The 26779-nt window shown below is 37.8% G+C and overlaps 1 protein-coding gene across 4 annotated transcripts in view; it reads right to left on the bottom strand.

Annotated features, from left to right (window-relative positions):
• Positions 1–26779, bottom strand: part of POC1B (POC1 centriolar protein B) — a 92853-nt gene that overhangs the window by 37809 nt on the left and 28265 nt on the right. For all 4 annotated transcript variants that reach the window (XM_012753866.3, XM_012753867.3, XM_076007118.1 and 1 more), the window contains exons 4-9: positions 26103–26282; positions 9446–9553; positions 9205–9320; positions 7947–8080; positions 5840–5908; positions 4812–4964 (exon numbers count right to left, since the gene is read on the bottom strand). In XM_012753866.3, the coding sequence (XP_012609320.1) occupies positions 4812–4964; positions 5840–5908; positions 7947–8080; positions 9205–9320; positions 9446–9553; positions 26103–26282 (760 nt within the window). The remainder of the gene's footprint in view (positions 1–4811; positions 4965–5839; positions 5909–7946; positions 8081–9204; positions 9321–9445; positions 9554–26102; positions 26283–26779) is intronic.

Genomic DNA, 26779 nt, shown 5'->3' with positions numbered 1-26779 from the left:
CTCTGTCTCCAAAAAAAAAAAAAAAGATAAAATTTAAAAAGACATCATTTACAATACTTTAAGATTTTTTTAAAAATACGTCAGAAAAAATATATAAAGACGTGTAAGACCTTATGGAAAAAAAGAATAAAACATGTTATTAAAGAAAGCTCAGATAAATAGAAAGCTATATAATAAAGAGCTCAGAAGCAGAGTGCTGTATATATGGAAAATAAACATAAGAGAAAAATGGCACCACAAATCAGCAGAAGAAGGATGATTTGTAATTGAAAAAACTTTTAATTTGTAATTGAAAAACTCACTATGTGGATTCCTATCTAATACCACATATAAAGGTGGGCATTTAGAAAGCTAAGTGTTATGTTAAAATTCTAAAGTTAATAGAAGTAAATGTATAAGAATATCTTTGTAAACAGAGGCTGAAAAAATTATTTTAAACAAAAACGGCAAAAGCAAAACCATAAAGCAAAACAAAACAATATAATCCTCCCCCCAAAACTGATGTATCTGATTACACCAAAATTCAGGATTTCTGTTTAACAATGGTCATCACAAAGTTAACAATGAGATAACAGAAAAGGAGGAGATATTATGATGTTGAAAATGGAAGGACAAATATCTAAAATATATAGGATAAACCTACAAACCAATGTGAAAAGAACAGCAACACAGGAAAAAAAATTATAGAAGACAAAACCTAATAATTAATCAGCATATGAAAAGATGTTCAGAAACATTAGTAATGAGAAAAGTAGAAATTAAAGCAAATTACCACTTAATATCAATTAGATTGCAAAAACTAGAAAGCTCAATAATGTCAATATTGTTTATAGCGGCATTTTTTGTAATGGCCAAAAAACAATTAGAAATACCTCAAATGTCTGTCAACAATAAAAGAGATTGTGGGAATTACAACTGTGATAAATTCATTAGAATACTATATAGAAGTGGAAACAAATGAAATACAACTATGTGCAATAACATGAGAATATATTAATTCAGAATTCATATTATGAATCTCAGATTTTAATTTTAAATGAAAAAGCAGGCTGGGCGAGATGGCTCATTCTTATAATCCCAGCACAGCATTTTGGGAGTTTGAGGTGGGAGGATCACCTGAGACCAGGAGTTCAAGACCAGCCTGAGTAATATAGTGAGACCTAGTCTCTACGAAAAATACAAAACCTAGCTGGGCATGGTGGTGCGCACCTGTAGTCCCAGCTACTTGGGAGGCTGGGAGGGAAGATTGCTTGAGCCCAGAAGTTCAAGGTTGCAGTGAGCTATAATCGCACCACTGCACCCTAGCCTAGGTGACAGAGCGAGACCCTGTCTCTGAAAAATAAAAAAATGGAAAAATGGAAAAGCAAGTTACAAAAAATATTCAATGATTCCATTTATATGAAGTTCAAAATCATTTAAAACTAAGCAATATTTAATTGTAGATTCAAACATATATACTAAAATGACAAAGAAAAGCAAGAGAATGATCACCTAGAATGGTGACTACCTTTGAGGGAGGTTATTTCAGAATTCAAAACGATCAAAAAAAATCTCAAACATAATGAATATAAAGAAGTAAACAAAAGGCAACAAAGATAACAGAACTTTATATCAGACGAACACTACCAACAATAAGTGTACTGAAGAACCTCAAAGAAACTGTTGACTAAGCACTTAGCTAGTGAGAAAGGCTTCCTATGGAGGAAACACAGCTTAAGATGGCTCCTTAAAAAAACATCTAGAAAAAAAAACAAAAACAGACCAACAGAGATGAGTTAAAGAGCATTCCTCAGGATAGCAGCAGAATACTGACACGATACTTTCACACAGGAGTAGAAAGAAAAGAGAACTAGATAGGTTGGCAAGGGACAAATTGTGAAGGGTGAAAGAATTTGGGAAGCCACAGAAAGTTGGAGGCTAAAATGTGCTTGAGAAAGAATAATCTGACAGAGACATGCAGAGTATTAAGAATAAATTAGGGATGGCAGTGAGCACACTGCTGCAATAGTCCAGGACTGCAGCGATGAGGACTGAGCCAGTGATGAGAGGAAATGCAATGGTTTTAAAACCACTTATGCTTGATGGGCGTAGCTGTAGCTTTAGAAATAATAAAAACATTTTATAATTATCCAGCCAATGTGTTAGAGGGGGCTGCGCACATACTCAGTAATTGCCATGTTAAAGTAAAGAAGGGATAAACCTGTGCAAGGTGAGAATGAGCTATTGGCCCAGCTAGCCAAAACCTTTGTTTCTTTCTGGCTGCTCCATACAGCAGAACAGCCTCCTCCTGGTAGCTCTGAGTCTGGAGTTGAGGCAAAGATAAGAAAACTGAGGGTGATTCATTTTCCTTTCAATCTTAGGCTTGCAGTCCAAAGAGACTGCTTGTAGACATTTTATTCTCTTTTATCTACTGCCACCTAGTGTAGCTAGGAAATTGTTTGCCTATGAAAATACAACCTGGTTTCACCATCTGAAATTGGAACTGCTCAAAAAATTTAAATAACATGGAAAGAATCAGCACCTTTCATGAAAAATTCTTGACCCTCTACAAGGTGGAAAATTCTTGATGTAACTAACAGTGTCTTACTGCATTGTGGCACAATTTGCTGCCACGTAAATTAAACAGAGCCAGAAATTCTTACTAAGTAAACGTTTACAGTCCTCTCCACAAAGAAAATATGCTGAGGAGATTGACACAGTTAAATTCTTTGCTAGCTAATCTCCAGAAATACTAATAGTACCTTCCAGCTCTCGATCTTTACTAAAGGAAAGAACTCCTTAATAATGAGAGTTGCCTTGAAATGGAGTGATGCCTTACTGTCATCAAGATATCTATTATCATCCCTAATGCTTATACTGTCCATCAAAATGTGCAAAAGAGGAGGGGACTTCTCAGGAGAAAAGTATCCTACACACACATTAAATTTCCCCCTCAAGAAGGAAAGTTTGGCTTTGTCTGGGAGCAGGAAAGTGCAATTCAGCTCATGACAGTCTGAAGAAGATAAAATCAACATGAACAAGTGATATGCCATAGCACAATGTGGGCAGGGTTAAGATACCTTGTGTAGAAATTAGGCTTCTTTCCCACCACCACCCTCCCACCAAAAAAATAAAAAGGAAAGAAAAAGGCATTGTTCTCATGTTTTTAATTAAGATGGAGTGCCTAGGCCAGAAGTGCTACAAATGATCTATAGTTAGATGGGTAGAAAGAACACAGGAGGGGGCTGTTTCACACAGTGAGGATTTGATGTTTCATGCCTTCTTTCATGTGGCCGCCTTTTCTCATTTACTCTAAAAGCAATCTGGCTATCACCCCTTCTGTCTGTGTAGGAATTATAATCAGCTGATACCTAAGATCTAAGACAACTGTAGGGGAAGCACTGAAGACTGGCAAATGGATGGCTTTTGCAAAAGGCCAATTTTCCCCCAGTACAACGATATTATATAATTCAAATGAACCTCATAGAAAATATAATAAAATACAAATCATGGAAATGCTATCTTGCTTCAAACTCAGAAATGAAATACTCATGGTTACTGCAAAAAGAGAAAATTAGAAAAATTTTATAGAAAGAAATAATTCCTTTACTTTATATTTACATATTACATATTTACATATATATTGTTCTACATATTTTAATAATACCTGTGTGTTTTCTTTACATCATAAATACTAACCTCAAAACACTTTTTTCTAGTTTTTAAATATTTCCAAAGTAACATATGTAAGCTCACCTTGCCTGAAGCTTTGAAAAAAAATTTAATTTACTAAATTTACTATTTCAAAGTAAAATTGACTAATCATAAATAAATATAACACAACTTCTATTCTGACTCATTCTATTCCATTCCAGGTGAAAGTTTTGAATTAAGTTGTCTCTTGGCTCTGTTTTGAAATAAAGTCTTTAAAACACAATTTGGTACTTAACAATTATTTATTCATAACACTAAAGATGTCTTCTGTCCAGAAAACTTTACATCCTTGCTTTATGATAGGAGATTTTTTTGAGGAAACAAAATGAACAATTGGTTGTTCATATGCATGCAGGATCCTATCACTTCTGTGGCATTATCACAGAGTCTGAAAGTATTTTACAAAAATAAGTGAAATTGTATACCTAATTTAAGCAACCATGAGTGCTTATAGATAATTTAAACTGTACACAGAAGCTTACTTTCTTGAGGCCATAAAAAAAATTTCAGTCACAAGGCTCAACATTCTGTCCAGTGTAACTGAACTCTAATTCCATGATGAAAAGTCAGTTCTTAATAGAATTTTTTTTTTTTTTTTTTTTTTTTTTGAGACAGAGTCTCGCTTTGTTGTCCAGGCTAGAGTGAGTGCCGTGGCGTCAGCCTAGCTCACAGCAACCTCAAACTCCTGGGCTCCAGTGATCCTTCTGCCTCAGCCTCCCAAGTAGCTGGGACTACAGGCATGCGCCACCATGCCCGGCTAATTTTTTATATATATATCAGTTGGCCAATTAATTTCTTTCTATTTATAGTAGAGACGGGGTCTCGCTCTTGCTCAGGCTGGTTTTGAACTCCTGACCTTGAGCAATCCGCCCGCCTCGGCCTCCCAAGAGCTAGGATTACAGGCGTGAGCCACAGCGCCCGGCCTCTTAATAGAATTTTTAAGCATACTTGTGAAAAATATGGTTGAGAGTGGCTTTGGATGGCTTGGATCATCCTGACCTAGCAATAAAAAGCAACTTCACTGGTTTTACGGCTCTCAGTATAATTTCAAGCACATAGTTGACCAACAGCCTCAAAATGTACACAAAATGTAGGATAAATATGAACAAAATACTCACTTCAACAGTCTCAATCTTTCCTTCATGGGGATGTGGGGTTCTTGGGTAAATATCAAGAAGATGTGGTGGTGAATCAAAATGTAATCTTTTGAGATTTCTTTTATTAAGAGTTTTACAAGGCAATTCATCAAAGTTGGTCTTCCATAATAAGACCTACAAAGAATACTGGCAGTTATTGATTTGCATGTATAAGCAACAGAACTGATTTTTTAAAAAATGAATATACATTCATTTAAAAATATTTAAAATATAAAACATTCATTTTAACCCTTTGCACTCGCTTGCTTTTTTCTCATTATCCTCTCGACATTCTCCACACTCGACATCCCAATGCAAAGGATTAAAAATGAATTATCCCCCAAAGTAGTCAGAAAGCTTAGATATATATTTCAAAAATATTACTATTTCTCAACACTTTGTTTTAGGTGTGGTGGGGGAGAGATTTAGCATTTTCAATTGGCTTCATAGCTAGTTTAAAATTCATTATTAAGAAAATATTCTTCTTATAATTGCCCACAGTGTTAAACTAATTTCTTAAAAAATCTTGTTATCTTAAAATCCTCTTTTTAAAATTTTTTTCAAAGCCCATTTTTGGCTTGATCATCCACTTTATTCAATAAATCTGGCTGCAAATGACTTTTGGTCAATTTCAAATAAAAGCAAATTCACTACATAATGGTTTATATCTGTAGTCCTCAAGAAGCTTAACATTTGAAGAAACAAGACATACAGACAAAAGATGAGGCAATAACTTAAGCAGACGTGCTATATACTTACTGAAAGTTGGCATTCAGTGTCAGCTACATATATAATTACATGTAAGAATGAGCAAAACAAAATCACTATTTGAGTTCCAAAAACTTATCAGAACTGGTACTATTTCAGTTATGAGAGAGCACACTTCATGGCACTAAATTAAAATATAAACTCATTGATAATAACTACTAGCTGGTTGTAAAAATCTTAGCTGAGGCTAGGGATTCCTTTATCTCAATCAAACCAAAGAGGGAGCTAAAAAATTTACAAACCTGTGCATCTGCACCTCCTGATGTAAATAGCTCTCCACCTTTCGAAAATGAAACAGTAAAGACAGGCCCCTAAGAAATAAAGGGAGATAAAATACAAAAAAAACACTTGGTGATGCCTTTTCATGGCCAAGAGGATTGTGAATACCAATTTTCATCCTAATTTATGTAGACTACTTATACAATAAATGTGATAGAACATACCCAGTTACCTGCAAATAATGCTGGCAGAATAAATAAAGATAATCAAAGAACGAACTCCATTATATTAAAACACAAATAAATGATATTAAAAAAAGAAATTCTAAAAATTAATAAGAAAATAACCCTTTTCTCCTTTCAAGAAAAACTTGTACATGTGTAAATTGATAAGAATTTCTGTTAAGATATTCTGGCTTTGGACTCTATAATCAACCAATCACTAGGAGAGACTGGATGATAAATATGCAGGTGATAGGAATGAGGCTATATAAGCAAAGGACATTTCCTGGCCACACTTAGCTTCACTGAGTTCTTCCTTCATGTAGGCAACACTGAATCACTAAAAGTTGTAAGAGCAGGATACAGATGTGGATAGGAGGAGAGCTGTGATTGATGAAAATTAGTATCACAACTGTGAGAATGAATTGGAATAAGAATGATAGTTGGAGGCCAGTTAGGAGAGTTGGAGGCCTGTTATCTAGGTGAGAGGTAATGAGAACTTGACACTGAGCAATTACTGCAGACTTGGGCAAGACTGGACTGGGCAGAGGCACTGGAAGCATAGCCTTTAGGTCAACGTTTTGGTTAAAATAAGAGTAATTACTTCTCATCTCAAAAATATTAATGTATTCTATTTGTTTTTAATATGTCCTTAATCTATACAAGAAAAGTTTATGGGAAGAACACCTTGTATTTTTCCAAGTAGATCATCCCACAGACTTAGGTTATCATAGCTTCAAAAGCAGACTTCACCTCCAGACTATGAAAAATTCCATCTTTGTGTAGAGTGTTTTTCTTCTAAAATACTGTGTTTATCTTTTTTCCTCTATTATTTTGCACTCCTTTCATGGATGTTTCAACCCGTGGCCACTTTTATTGGTTGTGTTTATTCATCCTAAATCCATGGATATGCATATATCTGAGCTGGTTAGTGTCTATTTCGGCTTCACCCTAATGCTTCTGCAGAATAAATGATAAAGCGAAGCAGGAAACCAGGCAGGATACATGAAAGTAGAAAGAATCTCTTTTCTTCTAGACCACAAAGCTCATTCTATTTCTAGATATAAACAGCTTATACTTGGTTAAAAGGAAGTACCTAGTACATCTAAAAAAAAATGAGAGAAAGAGAGAGAGAAAGGATATATACTAAAAACTTCAGAGAAGTTTGAATATTTACCCAGAAGGGAAGAATAGTTTATATATTTAAACAAAAATTTCTCTTTAATTATATGGGGGGGATGTCTTTGAATCAGTTCCATAAATAGCACCCCTCTTCCTCTTGGTTATAAATCATTTGAGAAATAAGGGCATTCTAGAACTGAGGCCCACAACGAGTCAAGTTCGACTACTAAGTCACACAACACTAGACAAGGGCATGTTTCCCCACAAAAAGCATCAGAGGAAAACAGTGAGAACAGGCTCAGTCTTTAGGCAGGAAAATAGAAGGCGTTAGGCTATGCTTGCCAAATTTCTCCTTCTAAGCTCACCAGTCAGATTAGTGAAAGCAGTAAATGAGGGGCGTGAGAGGCAAAGAGTGTCAGGGTTAGTGGGAGAGTCTCTGCCTGAGGACAAAGCTCAGAAATAGGGAATACACTTACCCATCCCCATTCAACCAGCCAATTTATACAACATACTGATAAGGACAGCAGTAGGGTTCATTTAATGGCCACTGAAAAATATGCATTGATTTTGGCAAGAATTATAATTAATAATATTTCTAAGAATTGTTTCCAGAGTATAAGAACATAGGCTTAGAAGTAAAAAAAAAATTTGTGATAGCAGCAATGTGTGTGCCATGTCTGGAAAAATAATAAAGGCATATAATAAAAGGATCAAAACTTTAAAATATGTAGTGCTTTATATTTTTAATATTTTTATACATAAAAAGCAAAAATCTTAGTGTTAGTACCGTATGTCCTTGAAGTGTGTATATGAGCCTTCCTTCTAAGAGATCCAGAATCTTAAGTGTACCATCTGAAGCAGCAGTGATGAGATAGTTACCCGAAGGATGGAATGATATACAATTAACTCCACCGCTGTGAACTGATTTGTAGAAAATAAAAACAGAAAGTTCAGAGAACAATTCTTAACTTTAAAGATACCCCTTTTGCCTTAGTAGCAACATTAGGTTGAAAACAAGAATCAATTACAGCAACATTTCCACAACACCAAAATTCTATATAGCTCATTAAAACGAATAAGTATGTTGGCATCCTACAAGATTAAGCTTCTGGCTAGTGGGATGGAAAAACTAAAAACAAGACCTTGTCATGGAAAGATAGTTTTATTGATCACATAACTATAAAGTCTTTGTATATATTACCAATATAACCAACAGTTGATTACTGCCAGCTTATATAAGGTATATAACCTGGCCTCAAATTTAATTTAATAACCACTTAGTGGCTTGGGATTAAGGGGTGAAGAATGTGGAGATATATTTGAAGAAGGGCACAGTCCCGTCATCTGTTGGAGAATTCATTTCTGGATACCATCCTTCCAATAGGAGGCAGTATAACACAGTGATCAAAAGTTTATTCTATGCACTTGTAAGCAGGAAGACCTAAGTCAGTTCTATCAATTATTTGAGCAAGTTCCTTTCTCTCTGTAAGTCTCAATTTCCTTATCTTTAAAACAGGGGGTACTTCTCGAGAATATTGTGAGGATATAGCATAGTGTCTGCTACATGTTAAATACTGTATAAGTGATAGCTACTTATGTAAAATAATAATGTGGATTTAATTTAAATCCAATATAAACCAAGAAAATCAATTCACTTCTCTTTTGGCCTCAATACACAGGCACAGCAGGAAGTTGTTTGTACCAGTTATAACACTTATTTGTGTTCACATACCTCCCTGTGCTTCAGAACTCAGAGTCGATTTCATGCCCTGACTTCTCACTCAATGTAGATAATCAGAGTTCGAAGATCTCACATTAACTTACTTTCTTCTAGCCCTAACATCATTTTTAAGGTCACTTTACCTCTCTCTTCTCTGCAGCTTCTCAGCCCCTGCTGTTGATGGGAGCCAGCTCTACTCTTCTCTGGTTCAAAGGCAGCCCAGGGCCCTCACGGAGAGGGCCAAAACACAGCAAGAAGGAGAATGGGTCCTTCCCAGAGAAGACCATTCAATAGTTAAATTTTTTTCTGTTAGGGAGATTATTACCTTGATAATGCTGGAGTAATTTGTTCACTCTTATATCCCAGATTTTCACAGTGTGATCAGAACCTGCTGAAGCTATGTAGGTACCATTAGGGTTAAAATCCACAAAGTTTGCAAATCTAGGAGGAAAGAATAAGATGGTCTAATATTTCAGTTTTCCCACTCTCATTTCTTTACTTAAATTGTTATAATTAAACATATCCTTAGCAAATTAACCCACATAAATGTACAAGAGTGTACTTACCCTACAGAATCTGAGAAGTTATTTACACACTGCTTATTCGTGGTATCCCAAATTTTAATAGTTTTATCCTCACTACATGAAACAATTAATCTTCCATCAGGTGAAAATCTAGAAGGCAGAAGAAAGATTTGATTTGTAAAAGGTCCTACGGTATCAAATGGTATTAAATGCCATACCACGCAGCCAAGTCATATTCTGCAAGCAACGTCTTTCCCATTAAATGTCATCATGACAGACAACACTGGCAGACCATTATAAAGGTCAACCTATGCTGTGGAGACTAACCAATTTTCTTTTTTCCCTTTTATTCAAATAACTTAGTTTTATGTCAGCTGCTCTAGGTTTTTGATTCAATTCTCTACTCCCACCAAGCCAAGTACCTTGTATTTTTTAAAGTACTCTATTTCTTTCCTCTATTTCTGTCATTTTCCACTGTTATCGTATGACCCAAGAAAGCCTTTATTACTCATTTCATCAAGCCTGTAGTGAAACTTTCTGTTAAGAAAAGGACTGGTATGTTGAGAATTAAAATTAAAGTGATATCACTGACAAAGAACCTAACTGCCCACACCTGTAACTTCCTGGACGTGGGGAGGATAGAGAGCTCCAATGAACTGAAAATAGCATAACTCATTCGTACAGAAGTTCCTTCATGGACAGACCTATCATCTATATGCCCCATTAAGGAGATAATGGGAAAAATCTCAGACATCCTGTCTTCTGCTTTTGAGCAGTCTATTCCTTTAAGATCCTTTCCAGGGTTCTTTTGTTATTTTTTTCCTAAGTGCCTTTGAAAATTAGATAGAAGTGCAGAGGACCAAATAGAAAATGAAGACTAATTTTAGACTATTAGGAAACTATGAATAGTATTTTTATTACTAATATTTTAGCAATAACAAAAACAAAAAAACAAAAGAGGCAGATTTAGGTAATAGACTGATTATGTTTTAATTTTACTTGTAGTTTCCCTCTACGCCCAGAGTCAAGATTATTATAAGTCATCAACTGAGGGTGTGGAATTTAATGGAAGGCTTTCCTCTTTGTCCCACCCCGACCCTCATTCTTAAGGTTGACCTAAAAAAATAATTTTTCCTGACAGAAACACTTTGACTCTGGCATTTATTGATTCACCATGTGAAACAAAGACACACAGAGGCATAATTAAGTTCTATGTGAAATAATACTTAAAAACTCAAAATAACCTTGCAAGGAAAAATATTCCATGGTGGGTAGTTTATCCTGACTTTATAACAAGTAATATATTATTAATCTTTTCCTCCAGAAAATATGTGAGAAAGGTTCAAATACGAAGAACAGTATTATTGAAATGCTCTAAATGAAAGAAACTTATTTTACACAGACTCTGGAAAAGAAAAATCTACTCAGTACCCCCAGGAAAATAAACTTTGCATAATAATTGCAAATGACTAATGCAAGGAATCAAATTGTATTTCTTAATAAGCTATCTTTTTTAAAAAAAATTACTTAATATTTTAAGTGACAAGAATATTTCTGAGAAGACTTGATTCTTATATTTAGAGAAAGCAATGATGAAGAAAAATATTAATAAGATAGAATGATCAGATAACAAAACACAAAAATATTCATTCTACAACATTATTGACCGAACCCCACTGCCACCACCACATCATGATCATACCCACATTTATTGAGTACATATGTCCTAGAATAGTTCTTGAAACATTACTGATAGCAACTCATTTAATCTTCAAAATAATCCTATAAAACAGATGCTACTGTTTGCCTTAATTTACAGATGAATAAATTGAGGCATATACAACATCAGTAACTGCCAGAATCACTGAGTCAGTAAGGAGAGGGGTCCAGATTTGAGTCAGGCGGTCTGTTTCCATAGCCAAATCTCTGAGCCACTGTCTTAAGTCTCTGGCAAAAATGAAAGTTTATTCTACTGGCCAAATTACTTAGAGCACTGGAAGTTCCGTGTGGCTTCTGTGTAAACAACAGAAAGTTCTCAAGTGGAAGGGCACCATGAGGCAGTGCTCTTAGGAGGCTTTACTGAAAATATCTCTGCGTTGTCATAAGCTGTAAGTAAAACAGGCATGGTCCCTGTCCTTGAGGAATTTATGGAGAAGATATTCACCCACTAATTCTCACTCAAAGATTTACTGAGTACCTGGCACTGGGCACTGCCCTGGGTAATAGGAATGTAGTTATGAATGAGACTGATAAGATCCTGAGGCTTTTATTCTAGGGAGGAGGAAGGAGGGAGGGCACACAAATAATATAATTTTAGAAAGTGATATGAAAAAAGTTTGTAACAAAAAAGGTACCAATTTGTCACTAGAAGGTCCATAGAAGAAACAGGATTTTAAAGAAATTTGTGAATGAGGAAGAGCATATATCTTGGTCAGCTAATGATGCACCCTGAGCAGGAGGGTCCACAGCCTGGAAGAAATTTCTGAGCACAAAAGAAATGAAGAGGATATGAACCTCAAATAAGTGAAGAATGCAGGCGGTAGAAGAGAAGCAGATGGTGCCTGAGGGAGAGGATGTTTCTACCTTCAATTTAAAACCACCTAAGGGCACGCAGGGTTAAGTCCTTCCCTCTACTGGATACTACATTATAATCCCTGCATATATGCTCTGTATATGCTTTTTGCCTTTGGGGAGCTAAAAGTCAGGATGATAGCTTGTATTTTCTCCTCCTCCATTTATGTTTAATCAGATACATCAAAAATAGGTTGATACCAATAAAACAGGCTTCTCTTTGCCCCGACTTTGATCAGGAAAGGTTAAGTCCTTTACTGCCAGGCCTCAAATAACATCTAACTGGACTGTTAATTTTAGGAATGTAAAGAAGATATAAAATTTCTACTAAGGCATTAATAGATTTCTGACTCTCTAATTCACTTCTGCGCAACCACCTTTTAAAACTGCCAGAGAATGTGTCACCAAGATGGATATTAGTCAACAGTGACTAATAGATCAGCAGACATGGACTGTCTGTAGGCATTTGAGAAGTTAACTGAACAACCATTGAATCCCTTAAAATTCATTAGTACTCATTCAATAGAATGAGGAAATTCTTGAACTTCTTTCTAGAAAAACTGATTCACACATCCTTGAGAGTAGTGTAAATTATGTAACAGGAGTTCTTTACCTTGGAATCTATGTAGTTCCTGAAACTGTATGTAAAATTTTATGTCTATATGCACAGTCACAGAGTTATTCATTTATTACAGAACCAAAAGGGTCCATGAAAAGTTTTAAAGTGCTTTCATAAGAAATCCAAATTTTCCTTTGAATATTTCTTATCATTATTAAAAAATACATTTCCAGCCCTCAGGGCTCTGAGACCAAACAAGATAGGCACTTTTCCACATCCTGTAAGAAAAACCATTAGTAAGAGGAACTCTGAAATCTAGCAGCTCTTTAATAGGAGAAGGAAGCAGTAAAAAGTAGTGGAAAGAAGACTGCCCAGTAAGTACAGTCCTGAACTCTAGGGCCAATTGTGCAACTGCCCAGGTGTAACCTTGTGAAACTCACAACCACACTGACCATTGTTTCCTAGTTGTATAATGAGGGAGTTTGGATTGCAGTCAGCCCTAAAATTTTCATAGACTCATTAAAAAAAAAATTGGCAATCTCCAAGTTTGCTTCGATAGGATATGGTGTGTTTACAGACTGAAGGTGAAGTTCAAGGCAATAAGCAAAATATTTATGTTTTTTTAACTGTCGGTCAACATTAGAAGAGAAACCATCTGTTGACTACAGTAACAGGATTCATTTCTGCAACTTCTGAGAGACAAAGGCAGATGAAAAAGATAAAAAGATTAAGTATACCATGAAACATGCTAATCATTTGTTGTGTCACTTACTATCTATATGCCCAGACTTCACTCCTGAAATCTCCACTCATAAGTATAACTGCCTACTGGGCGTCTCCTCTTGGATATACTGCAGGCACTTCCAACTCTGAACTTGTCCAAGTATGAACTCATCTTCTTCCTCCCTAAACTGCTCCTTCTCCAAGGTTCTTTTTCTCAGGAAATGGTCTCTCAAGCCAGAAACCCAGGAGTCATGCTCACTTCCTCTTTCTCTTCCACTTACTCGATCCCAATCCATTATCAGGTCCTGTCTCCTCAAACCATAATCAGTCCTGCTATCTTCCATTCTCCACAAGCAACAAAAGTGATAGATGATTGATAGATAGACAGACAATTTATTTATTTGTTTATTTATTCATTCATTCACTCATTCATTTAGAGACAGGGCCTCGCTCTGTCACCCAGGCTAGAGTGCCATGGCATCATCATAGGTCACTACAACCTCAAACTCCTGGAGGGTCAATTGATCCCCCTGCCTCAGCCACTTGGGTAGCTGGGACTACAGGTATGTGCCACCACGTCTAGCTAATTTTTACTATTTTTTGTAGAGACAGAGTCTTGCTCTTGCTCAGGCTGGTCTCGGACTCCTGGCCTCAAGCAATCCTCTGCATCGGCCTCCCTGAGTGCTAGGATTATAGGCATGAGCCCCATGCCCGGTCTAAAAGTGATCTTTAAATCTTGAATCAAAGTGTGTCACTCTTCTGCTTAAAACCTTTTGGTGGTTTCACATTTCCCTTGAAGAGAAGTCTGACATGCTAACCACTGCTCACAGTCTTCCATCATTCTCCTCTCCTGGGCACCATCCCCATCTTCTCTTGGTCCTTGCTCTTGCCTTATGTTTTTCCTCACATGCTGCTCCCTGTGCCTCAAACAATGCCCCTTACTCTTTACCTAGCTTTAAATATGTAGAAGGATTTTACACATCCTTCAAGTTCTCTGCTTCTATATCATTTCCTCGGGAAAAGCCTTCCTAATCACTGCACCCTATCTAGATCAGCACCCCAGGATGTGTTCTTAGCGTAGCCCACATTCACAGTTAACATCTCACTTATGACTAAGTGGTCTATGTTTACTTCCCTGAAAGAATGTAAGCTCCAAGAAGAGAGAAACCACATCTGTCTCATTTAGTGTTCTAGCCTCAGACACAATGCCTGGCATTGAGTAGGTCCTCAGTAAATATTTAGGGAACAAAAAACAATAATAATAATAAAAATAAAAAACAAACTTTTTGAGGGAATTGGGGCTAACTTAATATTATATATAACCAATGAGACCTGATAAAAATCATTGCAATTTGTTGCACAACAATGTGAATGTACTTAATGCCACAGAACTGTATATGTAAAAATGGTTAAAATGGTAAATTTTATGTTATATATATTTTACCACAATAAAAATAATCTTTATACTGCAGATGAACAAAACATCACTTGTAACCCTACCAACAACTGAGAATTAAAGACAGATTTCCCCCTAAAATTAATGCTCAAAAAGCAATAATGTTGGAAAAGTTTTCTACATTAGCCTCTACTTATTTTTGACTGAGAACACTATAAACATAAGTTATCTCACAAAATATATTATTTTTAGAAATTTAGGGCTACAATAATTTTAACTTTTAGAAAAATTCTTTTGCAGCTAAAGAGACAGTATTTTTCACCTACATATATATTTCAAATGATGTTTTCTTCATTCATCATTAAAGAAAAATTATGTTTAAAAATTGGGAAATACAGAAAAATTTAAAAGTGTAGAATCCTATCACCCAAACACAATCACACTTAATATTTTGTGTATGATAGGTATCTAACCTTTTGTTCATGTGTAGGTCTTTTATACTAAAATCATGAGTTTTGAATTTCGTATCCCCCATGTAAGGACAACTTGCATATGCACCCTTTTAAATGGCTACATAATGATCTAAATACATTTAACAAGTTTTCTTTATTTGGAAAAATTGGTTATTTACAACTTCTCATTATTACAAATTATACTGAAAGCAATACCTTTGAATACAAAGGTTTTTCCTTTTAATACGAAAGAGTATTTCAGATAAATTTTCAGTTGTGGAATCACTGTAACAAAGGCTCCTTGCAATTGATTTCTAAAAGTACTATACTGCTGGACACAGTGGCTCATGCCTGTAATTTCAACAATTGGGAGCCTGAGGCAGGAGGATTGCTCGAGGTCAGGAGTTGAAGACCAGCCTGGGCAACATAACAAGACCCTGTCTCTACAAAAATAAAAAAATAAAAATAAAAACTATAGTAATCTATATTTTTGCCTTTTATTTTTTTGCTGATCATGAGACCTGAGAAAACTTATATTTTAAAAGCATGAATATATTTTCCAATATATGGTGTACCATAAAAATATTTCTGTAAAGTAAGATACATAGTCATAAACAATGAGTCCAGAGAATTCAGCTGTTCATCTCCCCTTAAATTAATGGGCACAATTTCTGTGACACATGTAATAAGTCTGGGCTCCAGGAACAAGCTTACTGGCCACGGAGGCAGAAAAAGAATTTTAATTACCTAAGTCATGGCATACATTTAAAATTCAAATACTAAAAGGAGAAATAATTGCTGTGCTGATCCTACACATTTATTTAAATGCATTGTCCATGCCCTGGAAGAGCAGTACCACTTGGATTATTTTTATTGTTTAGTTGTTTAATTTATCTACAGTTTTTTTTAAATGTATGATTTAAAATAAAGATCCAACTTTATATTTTTCCAAATAAAAATCTTAACCACATGCTAAATAGTCCAGATACTGGCTGGGTGCAGTGGCTCACACCTACAATCCCAGCACTTTGGGAGGCTGAGGCAGAAAGACCACTTCAAACCAGCAGTTTGAGACCATCCTGAGCAACATAGTGAGACCTCATCTCTACATAAAATAAAAAAGTTAGCTGGGCATGGTGGTACCCGCTTGTAGTTCTAGCCACTCATGAGGCTGAGGTGGGAGGATTGCTTGAGCCCAAGAGTTCAAGTCAGCAGTGTGCTGCTATGATTAAGCCACTGCATTTCAACATGGGCAACAGAGCAAGACACTGTCTCTATTAAAAAAAAAAAAAGAAGAAGAAGAAGTCCATACATTTCCCCACTGATTGGAAATGCTGCCTTTATCATAAGTTCCCATATATACGTGGGTCTGCTTCTGGGCTTTCTATGATCTATTTTCCTAATCCTGTACTATTTTAATTACTATAGTTGTAACTGTGTTTTGAGAGTTGACTGGACAAGTTTCTTCTAATTATTTTATCAATTCTTTCTTAGCTACTATTACTTATTTGTTGCATTCGTGAGAATTCTGAAACTGGCTCATCAGGTTTCACTAATTCCTTTGACAGAACTTCCAATTCCAGCAATGGGAGAGTGATGGTTATCAGACTTACTCTCCTACCGTAAACAAGCATACAACAGGGCAAGATACATGAAGCAACTGTTTTTAGGCACTGGGCAAGAGACAGCACAGGGGTGTGAATCTTGAGCGATGGGAAACACATAAGAAGCATAAAATCCCTACCAGGCTGTAGCCTGAGAGCACTTTCTAAAACCATGGTACAAGGAAGTAGAGCCCAAGGAGACACCACCAGTCTTACTGGGCAGAGGAAACAGAAGTCAGAATTCAAAGCTGCTAAACAACTGGAAGTTTGAGGACAGGGTATGATAGAGGAGCTATGAAGAACAGAAACCCCCCAAATTCTGTCTATGAGTCCCCTGAGTCTTTGGTCAAATATAAACCTGCTCATGCACAGGGCAACAAGGCTTAGCAGAGAACAACTACTTGAAGGCTGTGAGCTGAACAAAAATCACGAGGTTACATAGTACTGAGAGATGTTTAAGTTCTCACCAGACTTCGCTGAACACTCTAGGCATTCCACTGAAACCCTAGAAAGGCCATTAATATTACAGCCCATGAGTAAAGACTACTCTAGATTTATCCTACACAGGCTAAATCCAAGCCTCAACAGAATCCAGCTGGATCAGCAGAAATTTAATTTCTTACCAGAACAAAACTCAGAAATCTTTATAAAATGATAGCATAACCCATATTCTCAAATATTTAGCAATGTTTGGGCATACAATAAAATCACAGGACATATAGAGAAGCAGAAAAAATTTGATCCAGATACAGCATAGATGTTAGAATTAGCAGACAAAGGCTATAAAACAGTTATAAATATGTTTAAGGATTTAAAGGAAAAGATGGGCACCATGAGCAAACAAATGCGAAATCTCACCTGAGAAATGGATAAGCTTAATAGCAGATTGGACCCTGCAGAAGAAAAGACCAGTGAACTTGAGGATGGGCCAATAAAAACCATACAAACTAAGCACAGAGAGAAAAAATGTTTTTTAAAAAATGGATAAAGCCTCAGTATACTGTTGAGACAATATCATGTAGTCAAGCATACTTTTGGAGTCTCAGAAAGAGATGAGAAAGGAATTAGGTAAGAAAAATAAATGAAGAAAAGAGAAAAAATTTTCCAAATATAATGAAAAATATCAATCCATAGATCTAAACAGTTCAGAAAAATACATGCAAAAAATATAAAACCATACGTAGGCCCATCATGGTCAAATTGCTAAAAACAAAACAAGACAAAACAAAAATATTAGAGGAGCAGAGAAAAAAAGATACATTACATATAGGACAATAATATTAAAACAATTGCTGGCTTCATATAAAAAACAATGCAAATCAGAAGATAATGGAATTATGTCTTAGTCCATTTGCCCCACTCTAACAAATTACCACACACTGGGTAGGTTATAAGCAACAGAAATTTATTTCTCATAGTTCCGAAGGCTGAGAAGTCAAGGCACTGGCAGATTTGGTATCTGGTGAGGACCTGTTTCCTGGTTCATAGATGGTATCTTCTTGCTGTGTCCTCACATGGCAGAAAAGGCAAAGGTCTCTCCGGGGCCACTTTTATAAGGGTATGAGTCCCATTCATGAGAGTCCTCAGGATATAATCACCTCCCAAAGGTCTCATCTCTTAAGATCATCACCTTTGGGGTCAGAGTTTCAACATATGAATTTTTTTAAAATTATTTTCTTTTCTTTTTTTTAATTTTATTTTTCTTTCTTTTTGAAAAGACAAGCAGCTATAAACATATGAATTTTGAGGGGCACCCAAACATTCAGACTGTAGAAAATGACATCTTTAAAGTACTGAAAGAAAAATTACCCATTAACCTATTATTCTACATCTCAGCAAAAGTACAAAGGATAAACAAAAAGCTGAGAAAGTCATCCATTACCAGGAGACCCGCACTACAAGAAATAGTAATTGAAGTTTTTTAGGCTGAAGAGACTTGATACCAGATCTACACAAATGAATAGAGTGCTGGAACTAGCAAATATGGAGGTAAATATAAAAAGACTTTTTGTTTCTTATTTGCTTTAGAAGAAAATTGGCTGCTTAATGTATTGTGAACTTATACCATATGTAGAAATAAAACTGTCAAAAAGTAGGTAAATGGAGATATATTTTTGTAAGTTCTAACATTATATATAAATAGCATAAAATTAATTCAAGAGTAGACTGTGATAAGTCAAGGATGCATACTGTAACCTCTAGAGATTACCACTAAACAAAAAAAATTAGACAAAGTTAAAAAGACAATAAAGGAGATAAAATGGAATACAAAGAAATATTTGATTAATACAAAAGAAAAGGAGGATAAAGAAACAACAAACGGAACAAATAGAAAACAATAAGATGTAGACTTAAATCCAATCATAAGACAAGTTACAGAAATTTAAATGGACTAAAAGGCACTGAAAAGGCAGAGATTTTCAGAGCCAACTACTTTGATTTTTTTCAACAAACTCCCCTTGCTTTAGTTCTAGGACTCACTGAGCAGCCTTCTGATTATATTTTTACTTTGTTGGTAAAGGAAGAAGGCCCTGATTAAAGAATGCAAACATTCTAGACTCTTTGGCAGTTAGCATTGTCAATATAAATAAGTAAACTGGCAACTGGTTTATGTTTCAGATGCTCCTAAATTTACTGAACATGACTCAGTTCCCCCTGAGCTTTCTAACCTCTGGGTATAAAGTGAAAATGGGACTTCTAGTCCAGCAGACCTTTGGAAGTCCTGGATTAGGATGACCTCATCAAGACTAAATCCTCCCCAGAAGATGCACAAACACTCTGGGACACTGGGTGTGGATGGTCAATTGGGCCCTCTGGACATTGGTATAAACTCTTTTGTTCTAACTGCAGTAAAATGAGCCAAGAAGACAGATTATCATAAATGTATGAGAAATAATCTGTAAGCATGTTGTACAGCTGTAGTCCCCAAGCCTCAGGCCATGGACCAGTACCGGTCTGTGGCCTGTTAGGAACCGGGCTGCACAGCAGGAGGTGAGCAGCCAGTAAGCGAGTGAAGCTTCATCTGTTTTTATAGCCATGCCCCATCACTCACATCATTGCCTGAGTTCTGCCTTCCCCATTCCCTGGTCCATGGAAAAATTGTCTTCCATGAAACTGGTCCCTGGTGCCAAAATGTCTGGGGACTGCTGTGTGGCGTGAAAAGTTGCCAAGAAGATGAATTTTATAAATTAAATTTTTATAAATTAAATTAAATTTGAATATTTAAATAAAATTAGTTGTTTATTTAAATAAATTTAAATGAAATTAAATTTAAATGTAAATAAATTTAAATAAATTTAATTTTCATAAATTTAACCAAATTATTTATATCAAAGAATATTCCTCCAAGGAGGCCTCTGCAGAGTTTCACATGAATCACTTCCTCCAAACGGTAAGAAAACAACTGATTAAAAAAAAAAAAAAATCCTTCACAACCCTAAGGTATCAGAAAGATACAGGCATTCCATTAAGCCCAACTGTGCCGAGTAAGCAATTTGTCAATCTGAACAAGAGTCAACCAAAGGGACAAAAGAAAGTAGTGAAACCACATAAACATCTCCATGCAGAATATGCATGTACAGTACTCCTGGATTTGCTATAACAGATTCAAAAAATGACTCTTTCCTGAAGAAACCCATGAAAACTCCCACCAAAATTACCTGCATGTTAGAGGTCAACCTAACCCTGCTCACCAACCTTTCATTGATTCATTCAACCACATTTTGTTCAACTTCTGACTCTTCCCCATCCTGTAACTAACACTCTTCAGTGCTTCTCACATCATATGTGACTCTATCTAGAATACTCTCTTCTGACACCTCAAATGTCACCCGGTAGCAAATGCTTTCTATGACTTCTGTCTGTAAGAGTGTACCTCCTAGCCCATAATTCTCTATCTTCTCCCTCTACATTATTTTTCTCCAGACCACTTATCACTAATACATTTGTCGTCTGTCTCCCTTCAGGAAACTTTATGAGAATAGGAGTCTTGTCTGTTTTACTTTCTGCCATATCCACAGAATTTAGAACCGTGCCTGGCAAGAGAATACAACATAATTAAAATGCTAGTAACTCAAAGTCTAATAGGGAAGAGAGGACTAAGCTGACAAACTTCCTAAACAGAGCAATGTAGTAGCATAAAGCAATCACAATAAGCTTGGCCTGGGAAAGTCAGAAATATTTCTTGGAGGAAGAGAGACAGAGCAGGACTATAAAGGAAGGGTGGGAGCTGGCACAGTCCAGTTGTGGAAGACATCATGTGTGAAGGCACAAAACAGACCATTCACACTTGAGGAACCTTGTGTGGCTGCAATAAGGTGAATGGTGAAAGTGACAAAACAAAGACAGGTTGCGACAGGAAAGCAGAGCACACATGCCAGGGCAAGGAGTTGCTGAGGAACAGCATGACCAGATTTGCTTTGTACAACAGCAGAGATGAAGGGAATCTGCAGTCAAGATATTTAAGAGATTATTGTGAAAGTTTCCATAAGGGCCAACAATGCAAAAACCCTAAGGCAGTGGTGTTGAGGATGAAGATAAAACAGGTGTCTTGACTAGATACAAATATCTCATTTTTCTAAAACTCTGCTCTGGTATCACTTCCTATGGAAAGCATCTTTTTTTTTAGAAAAAAAAAAAGCAAAATGGAATTTTTTAAGGCTCACCTCTCTCTTCCTCCCTTTCTTCCTCCCTCCCTCTATTCTCTGTCTCTCTGTCTCTCTCTGTCTCTCTCTCTCTCTCTCTCACACACACACACACACACACACATTCTGATACTTTCAGGTATGGCTGTATTCAGAAACTGGACCATGTGTTTAAACAAGTCATCCTGTCTTCCCCTCACAGCTCTGCTCTCTGAATCAACATCATTTTCAGGTCACTTTTTTGCCCACAGTGTCCCTCAGCAGTTACAGGCTTAAACAAGCCTAAATGCAGCAATCCAAGAGGAAAGGCATGAGGCATAGGAGGGACATGCTATGCCTGAGCTGAATGCCTGCTGCTGGAATTGAAGATAGGGTCCCTCTAGCACATGACAGACAGAGGGATGGAGGAGGAATACTGGTTCTTCATGGAAAATTCGAGCATTGCCACCAGAAAACAGGGAATCAGGGCTAGGCAGACAGAAATGCAGAATCCCACCATTGCTTTCTCCTCTCAAACTGATAAGGGAGAAGAACATTTTCAGTGGCTCCTCCCCAACTCCAGAGTTTCTCCCTAACTGGAACTCAGTTGGAAGAGAGGCAGTCTTCCAGCATCACTCAATCCCAAACACCACAAACTTGTATTTTTGCATTGTCACAGTTGTCCCCTGAGAGATGCCTCATTACCCTCTCTTTCCACGGAGGCCGAGAGCAGGGAGTTGCTCAAGGGTAACGCTGTGGTGCAGGTGGGCATATGAATATCACCTGGTCCCACTCCACTTCCTGTGTTCTGACCACAGCTGAAGCATGGACGTTCCCAGGGCACACTATGTTCCCTCAGGCCACAGAGCTTCACTCCTGATTCCCTCCTTGACACAGTTTGCCCACCCTCCTCCCATCGGCCAAACATGCCTGCTGCCTCCTTTTCCACTTCCCTTTCTTCAGATCTGGGCCTCGTTAAAAGAAAAACTTTAGACAAATTAAGTTTAACAGAGTTTAATTGAGCAAAGAACAATTTGCAAATCGGGCAGCCCCTGAACCAGAATACGTTCAGAGAGACTCCGGCTCTACCGCATGGTCGGAGAGGATTTAGGGACAGAGAAAGGAAAGTGATGCACAGAAAACAGAAGCGAGGTACAGAAACAGCCCGATTGGTCACAGCTCGGTGTCTGAACAGTCGGCCATCTGTGACTGGCGGACGCTCGCAATTGCTACAGGGGAAGGTTACAGACTGTTTACACATCCAGTTAGGTTACCCCTCACTACAGAGGGAGATACGTTTAGGGCAGACTTAAAATATGTAAGGAGGCAGCTGTAAGCTAAACTTAATTTAACAGCCTGGAATGTCTGTCTTGATTTTTCCTCACACAAATCTAGTTCAATGCCTTACTCATTTACTTGTGTATCATTTTCCCCACAGCATACATCATTTTATAATTATTTAGTATCTACTTTTTTCCATTGAACTGTAGACTCCCTGAGGCCAAGACTCTATTCATCTCTATGTACTTAATACAGATGAACATGGCAGGGCTATGCTATGAAAGGTATATTTTGAAGACCAAAATTTTACATTATTGGTGAGTTTTTATAAATTCTTCTGTCTCACATTAGTGTTATCTTCTTTTTTTCACATTTATATTCTATTTATTTATTTATTTATTTATTTATTTTTTTGAGACAGAGTCTCGCTTTGTTGCCCAGGCTAGAGTGAGTGCCATGGCGTCAGCCTAGCTCATAGCAACCTCAAACTCCTGGCTCAAGCAATCCTCCTGCCTCGGCCTCCCGAGTAGCTGGGACTACAGGCATTCGCCACCATGCCCGGCTAATTTTTTGTATATATATTAGTTGGCCAATTAATTTCTTTCTATTTTATAGTAGAGACGGGGTCTCGCTCTTGCTCAGGCTGGTTTCGAACTCCTGACCTCGAGCAATCCGCCCGCCTCGGCCTCCCAGAGAGCTAGGATTACAGGCGTGAGCCACTGCGCCCGGCCCACATTTATATTCTATATAGATGATTTAATACAAGAGCAATGAATAAAGTACCCTCTAGAATTTACTTCTAGGAAAGATTTCCTCTTACATGGAAAACATGACAGTATTCCTTCTTGTTATTAGAAAATGAAAACTATGTCAGCCACCATCATTCCACTAATACCTCAGCTTCAGGAAACTCAGGTTACACGATTCTAGATAGAATTGTCTGCTCCTTCTCTCCGTGACAGGTGTGAGAATAAATGTGAAGGTTTTTAACTATCTTCATTCTTTTTGGAAGGAAACAGAAGCACGTAGTCCACACTGGATAAATAACCTTATTATTTTTAGTTGGAGTGTAAATAGTGTATTGTGTTTTGCTTAGTTAAATAAACATTCAATGTTTTTGCTTTTTGTTGAGCTCCCTGATAAGGGACGTTTCTTTTGCCAAACATACCCAGAGTTGGCTCCTAGTGGGGGCTAAATAACTCTTCCTTCCCAGTACCTGCCCCAGCTGCCCGTACCTCTGTCTGTTCTCTGCCTCCTCTTGTTACTGACAAACACAAAGGATTTGACCAGACTCTTGAGACCTCAAGGTGGAAAAAATTATCCCACCTAAGGAGATTCTGGGTTGTTAAATTAAGTTTAGTCTAAAATATTATCAACTCAAGTTACATACTATCTTTAAAAATTTAGTAAGAATGAGATACCCAGTGATGGTGATGAAGATGATTACTAAGATTTACATAGTGATTACCATGTGGGAGGCACTACTCTAAGTGCCACCTGGGTATTTACTTATTTAAATACCATAACAACTATGTGGCAGGTTACTCCATCGTGATCCTAATTTTATAGGTAAGAAAACTGAGGCACTGAGAAGTTCAGGGACTTTCCCAAAGGTCACACAGCTGACAAGTGGCAAGGCTGGGACACTAACCTGTATATTTAGGGCCAGGGTCTGTGTTTTTCACCACACAGCTATATGACAAATGTAGAAAAAATACTGAGATGGCCAGAGCCCAAAGGTGGCTGAGGGCTTTAAGAGAAAGCCAACTATTGACTAAAAGTGAGATCTTTTTGTATTCGTCTTATGCTCCTCACCACAGGCTGTAATCAGCACCTCCTGAGGAACAATATCCCCCTGAGAACATAACTATGGTGAAGAGTGTGGGCTACAAGGTGAGGCAGAGAGAGCTGGCTCCAACTGCCACTTCACCACAGCCTAGCTGGGGACACCTGGCTTGTCATTGCACACAGCAGGCACAGAGTAGGGTGGCCACAGGGGCCCCAGTTTTTCCCTAGTGACCACGTCTGTGCCATGCCCCTCCCTCTGAGAACTGTTCTCGATCTCCAGGCCCAGAACATAAGCTTGGGACGGCCCCTCCTCCCTGGCCAGGGCAACAGGTTTCAGCCAGGCCCCCGACCCACTCTGAGGCAGCCACAGCATTTCACTGCTGGGCAAAGGGACGGGCCCAGGACTCCAGCGGGGCCAGAGTCATCCCTGGCACTATTGTAACTGGAGCTGGGAGAGAGACGCTTTTTCCCCTCTTGTCACAAAGCTATGAGGATTGAGGCCCAGAGCTGGCATGACCTCACACCAGCACGTGTTGAGAACGGAGCCAGTGTGTAGAGAAGCCCCGAGATGAGACACAGAGAGAGGCCTGACAGAAATGAAGTCCCTGGCCTTAGTGTTCCCTTCCCCACTCCAAACACATCAGCCAATTAACCACGAGGAGGGGAGAAAAAGAATTTCGGTTTCTGTCACTTTCAACTGGATAAGTCCTAACTTCACCTCTCTGAAACTCAGTTTCCTCATCTGCCAAATGGGAGAGATAAAACAACCTTTCCATCTCGGGCAGTTCTGATGCACTATAAGTATTTTGGCACCATTTCTCATGAATAGGAAGGGCTCTATGACGTTAGCCGACAGGTAATAATGACACCTACATCAGCTCTCGTCTACCATCAGACTGCTGCTGGAGTCCTCTTGACTCTTCTTTCTCTGTCACATCTGATGTGATAGCAAGTACCACAGGTCATAACTTCAAACTCCATCTAGAATCTAACTGCTTCTCCCAATTCCCTCTGGCACCACCTTGGTCCGAGCTGGGCCTTGTATTGCATCAGCCTCCTAACAACGAATCCCTGCCTCTGGCCCGGCTTTGACAGTGGATTCTTCACGCAGCAGTCAGAGCAATCACAGGAAAGCCCAGGACAGAGAGATGAGCACGCTGCAGCAGCGTGTCCCCCCAACCCAGGGCTACATCAGCATGGCCTCTGACCTGGCCAGCTTCACTCTGGGCCTCTCCCACCCCCTGCCCTCCTTGCTTCCCCCCACACAGCCACCAGGCTCCTACCTTAGGGCTCTGTTCTCACTTCCTCTATCCAAGACACTCCTTTCCCGAATTTCTTCAAGCCTCCCTCCCTCCTTGACATCTCTGCTCCAAGGCCACCCTTTCTGTGAGGCAGGCCTTGGATGCCCTGTTTAAAACTGCAGCCCCTTCCTGCCAGGCTCTGTTTTTCTCCATAGCACTCACACCATCCGACCTACTGTATCTGCTTTCCTATTTGATTACTGTCTGACTCTCTAGAATGTAAGGGCAGGGCCTTGACTATTTCACTGACTACTGTTCTCAGCTCAAAGCAGTCGCACACTAAGTTTCTGACCAGTGAATGAATGAATATGCCCTCAATTACCTGGAGGTTGGGGGGAAAACACGGACTATAGCAGCAAAAAAAAAAAATGGAAATCTTATTATGAAACGTTTTGCACTTACTTGGCACAGCGTACCCAGTGTGTGTGTCTGTACAAGGAATACAAGAAACGCTGGCGAAACATGTTCCATACTTTGATAGATTTGTCTTCAGAAGCCGTAGCTAATAACTGGCCGTCAGCTGAAAAGTCCACACTTCGAACTGGAGCTGTATGGGCTCTAAATTCTGAGGATTTCCCTTTCCTGGAAATAAACAGTTTAATATTTATAAAACATTTGATTTAATCACAATCGACATTTTATCCTTATACAGACTGTAAAGTATATAAAATGGGTTAACTCATATAAAGCCTAACAAATGTGTGAAACGGCTACGTTGTACCATACCTTTAGTCAACACTGTTTCATACTACTTTTGGTCATTAAGTCACAACTAATACTTAACAAGAAAGATCGTGGTTGTTTTCCACCCTGAAATGCATTTGCTGTTTTTGTTTTAATGGAAAGCTAGGGAAATAGTACTTTGAACAAATCTCTACCATGCATTTTAAGTTTCTGTTTTCCTCTAGAAATGGCAGTATACAGTTTAAAGAAGTTACAACCTAGTAAGAGCCATTGATTAAATCAATAGCACCAAAGCTATTTTCAGACTGAGGTCACATGGAAGTTGCATGGACTGATAGCCTGGGTTGGGAAGAAGTTCTTTATGCCACTTGCCTCTAGACAGAACGTCTCTAGGT

The sequence above is a fragment of the Microcebus murinus genome, chromosome 10, assembly GCF_040939455.1.
Source record: "Microcebus murinus isolate Inina chromosome 10, M.murinus_Inina_mat1.0, whole genome shotgun sequence".
NCBI classification, from domain to species: domain Eukaryota; kingdom Metazoa; phylum Chordata; class Mammalia; order Primates; family Cheirogaleidae; genus Microcebus; species Microcebus murinus.
The sequence above is the reverse complement of the archived record's forward strand: the minus strand, read 5'-3'. Positions and strand labels throughout refer to the sequence as shown.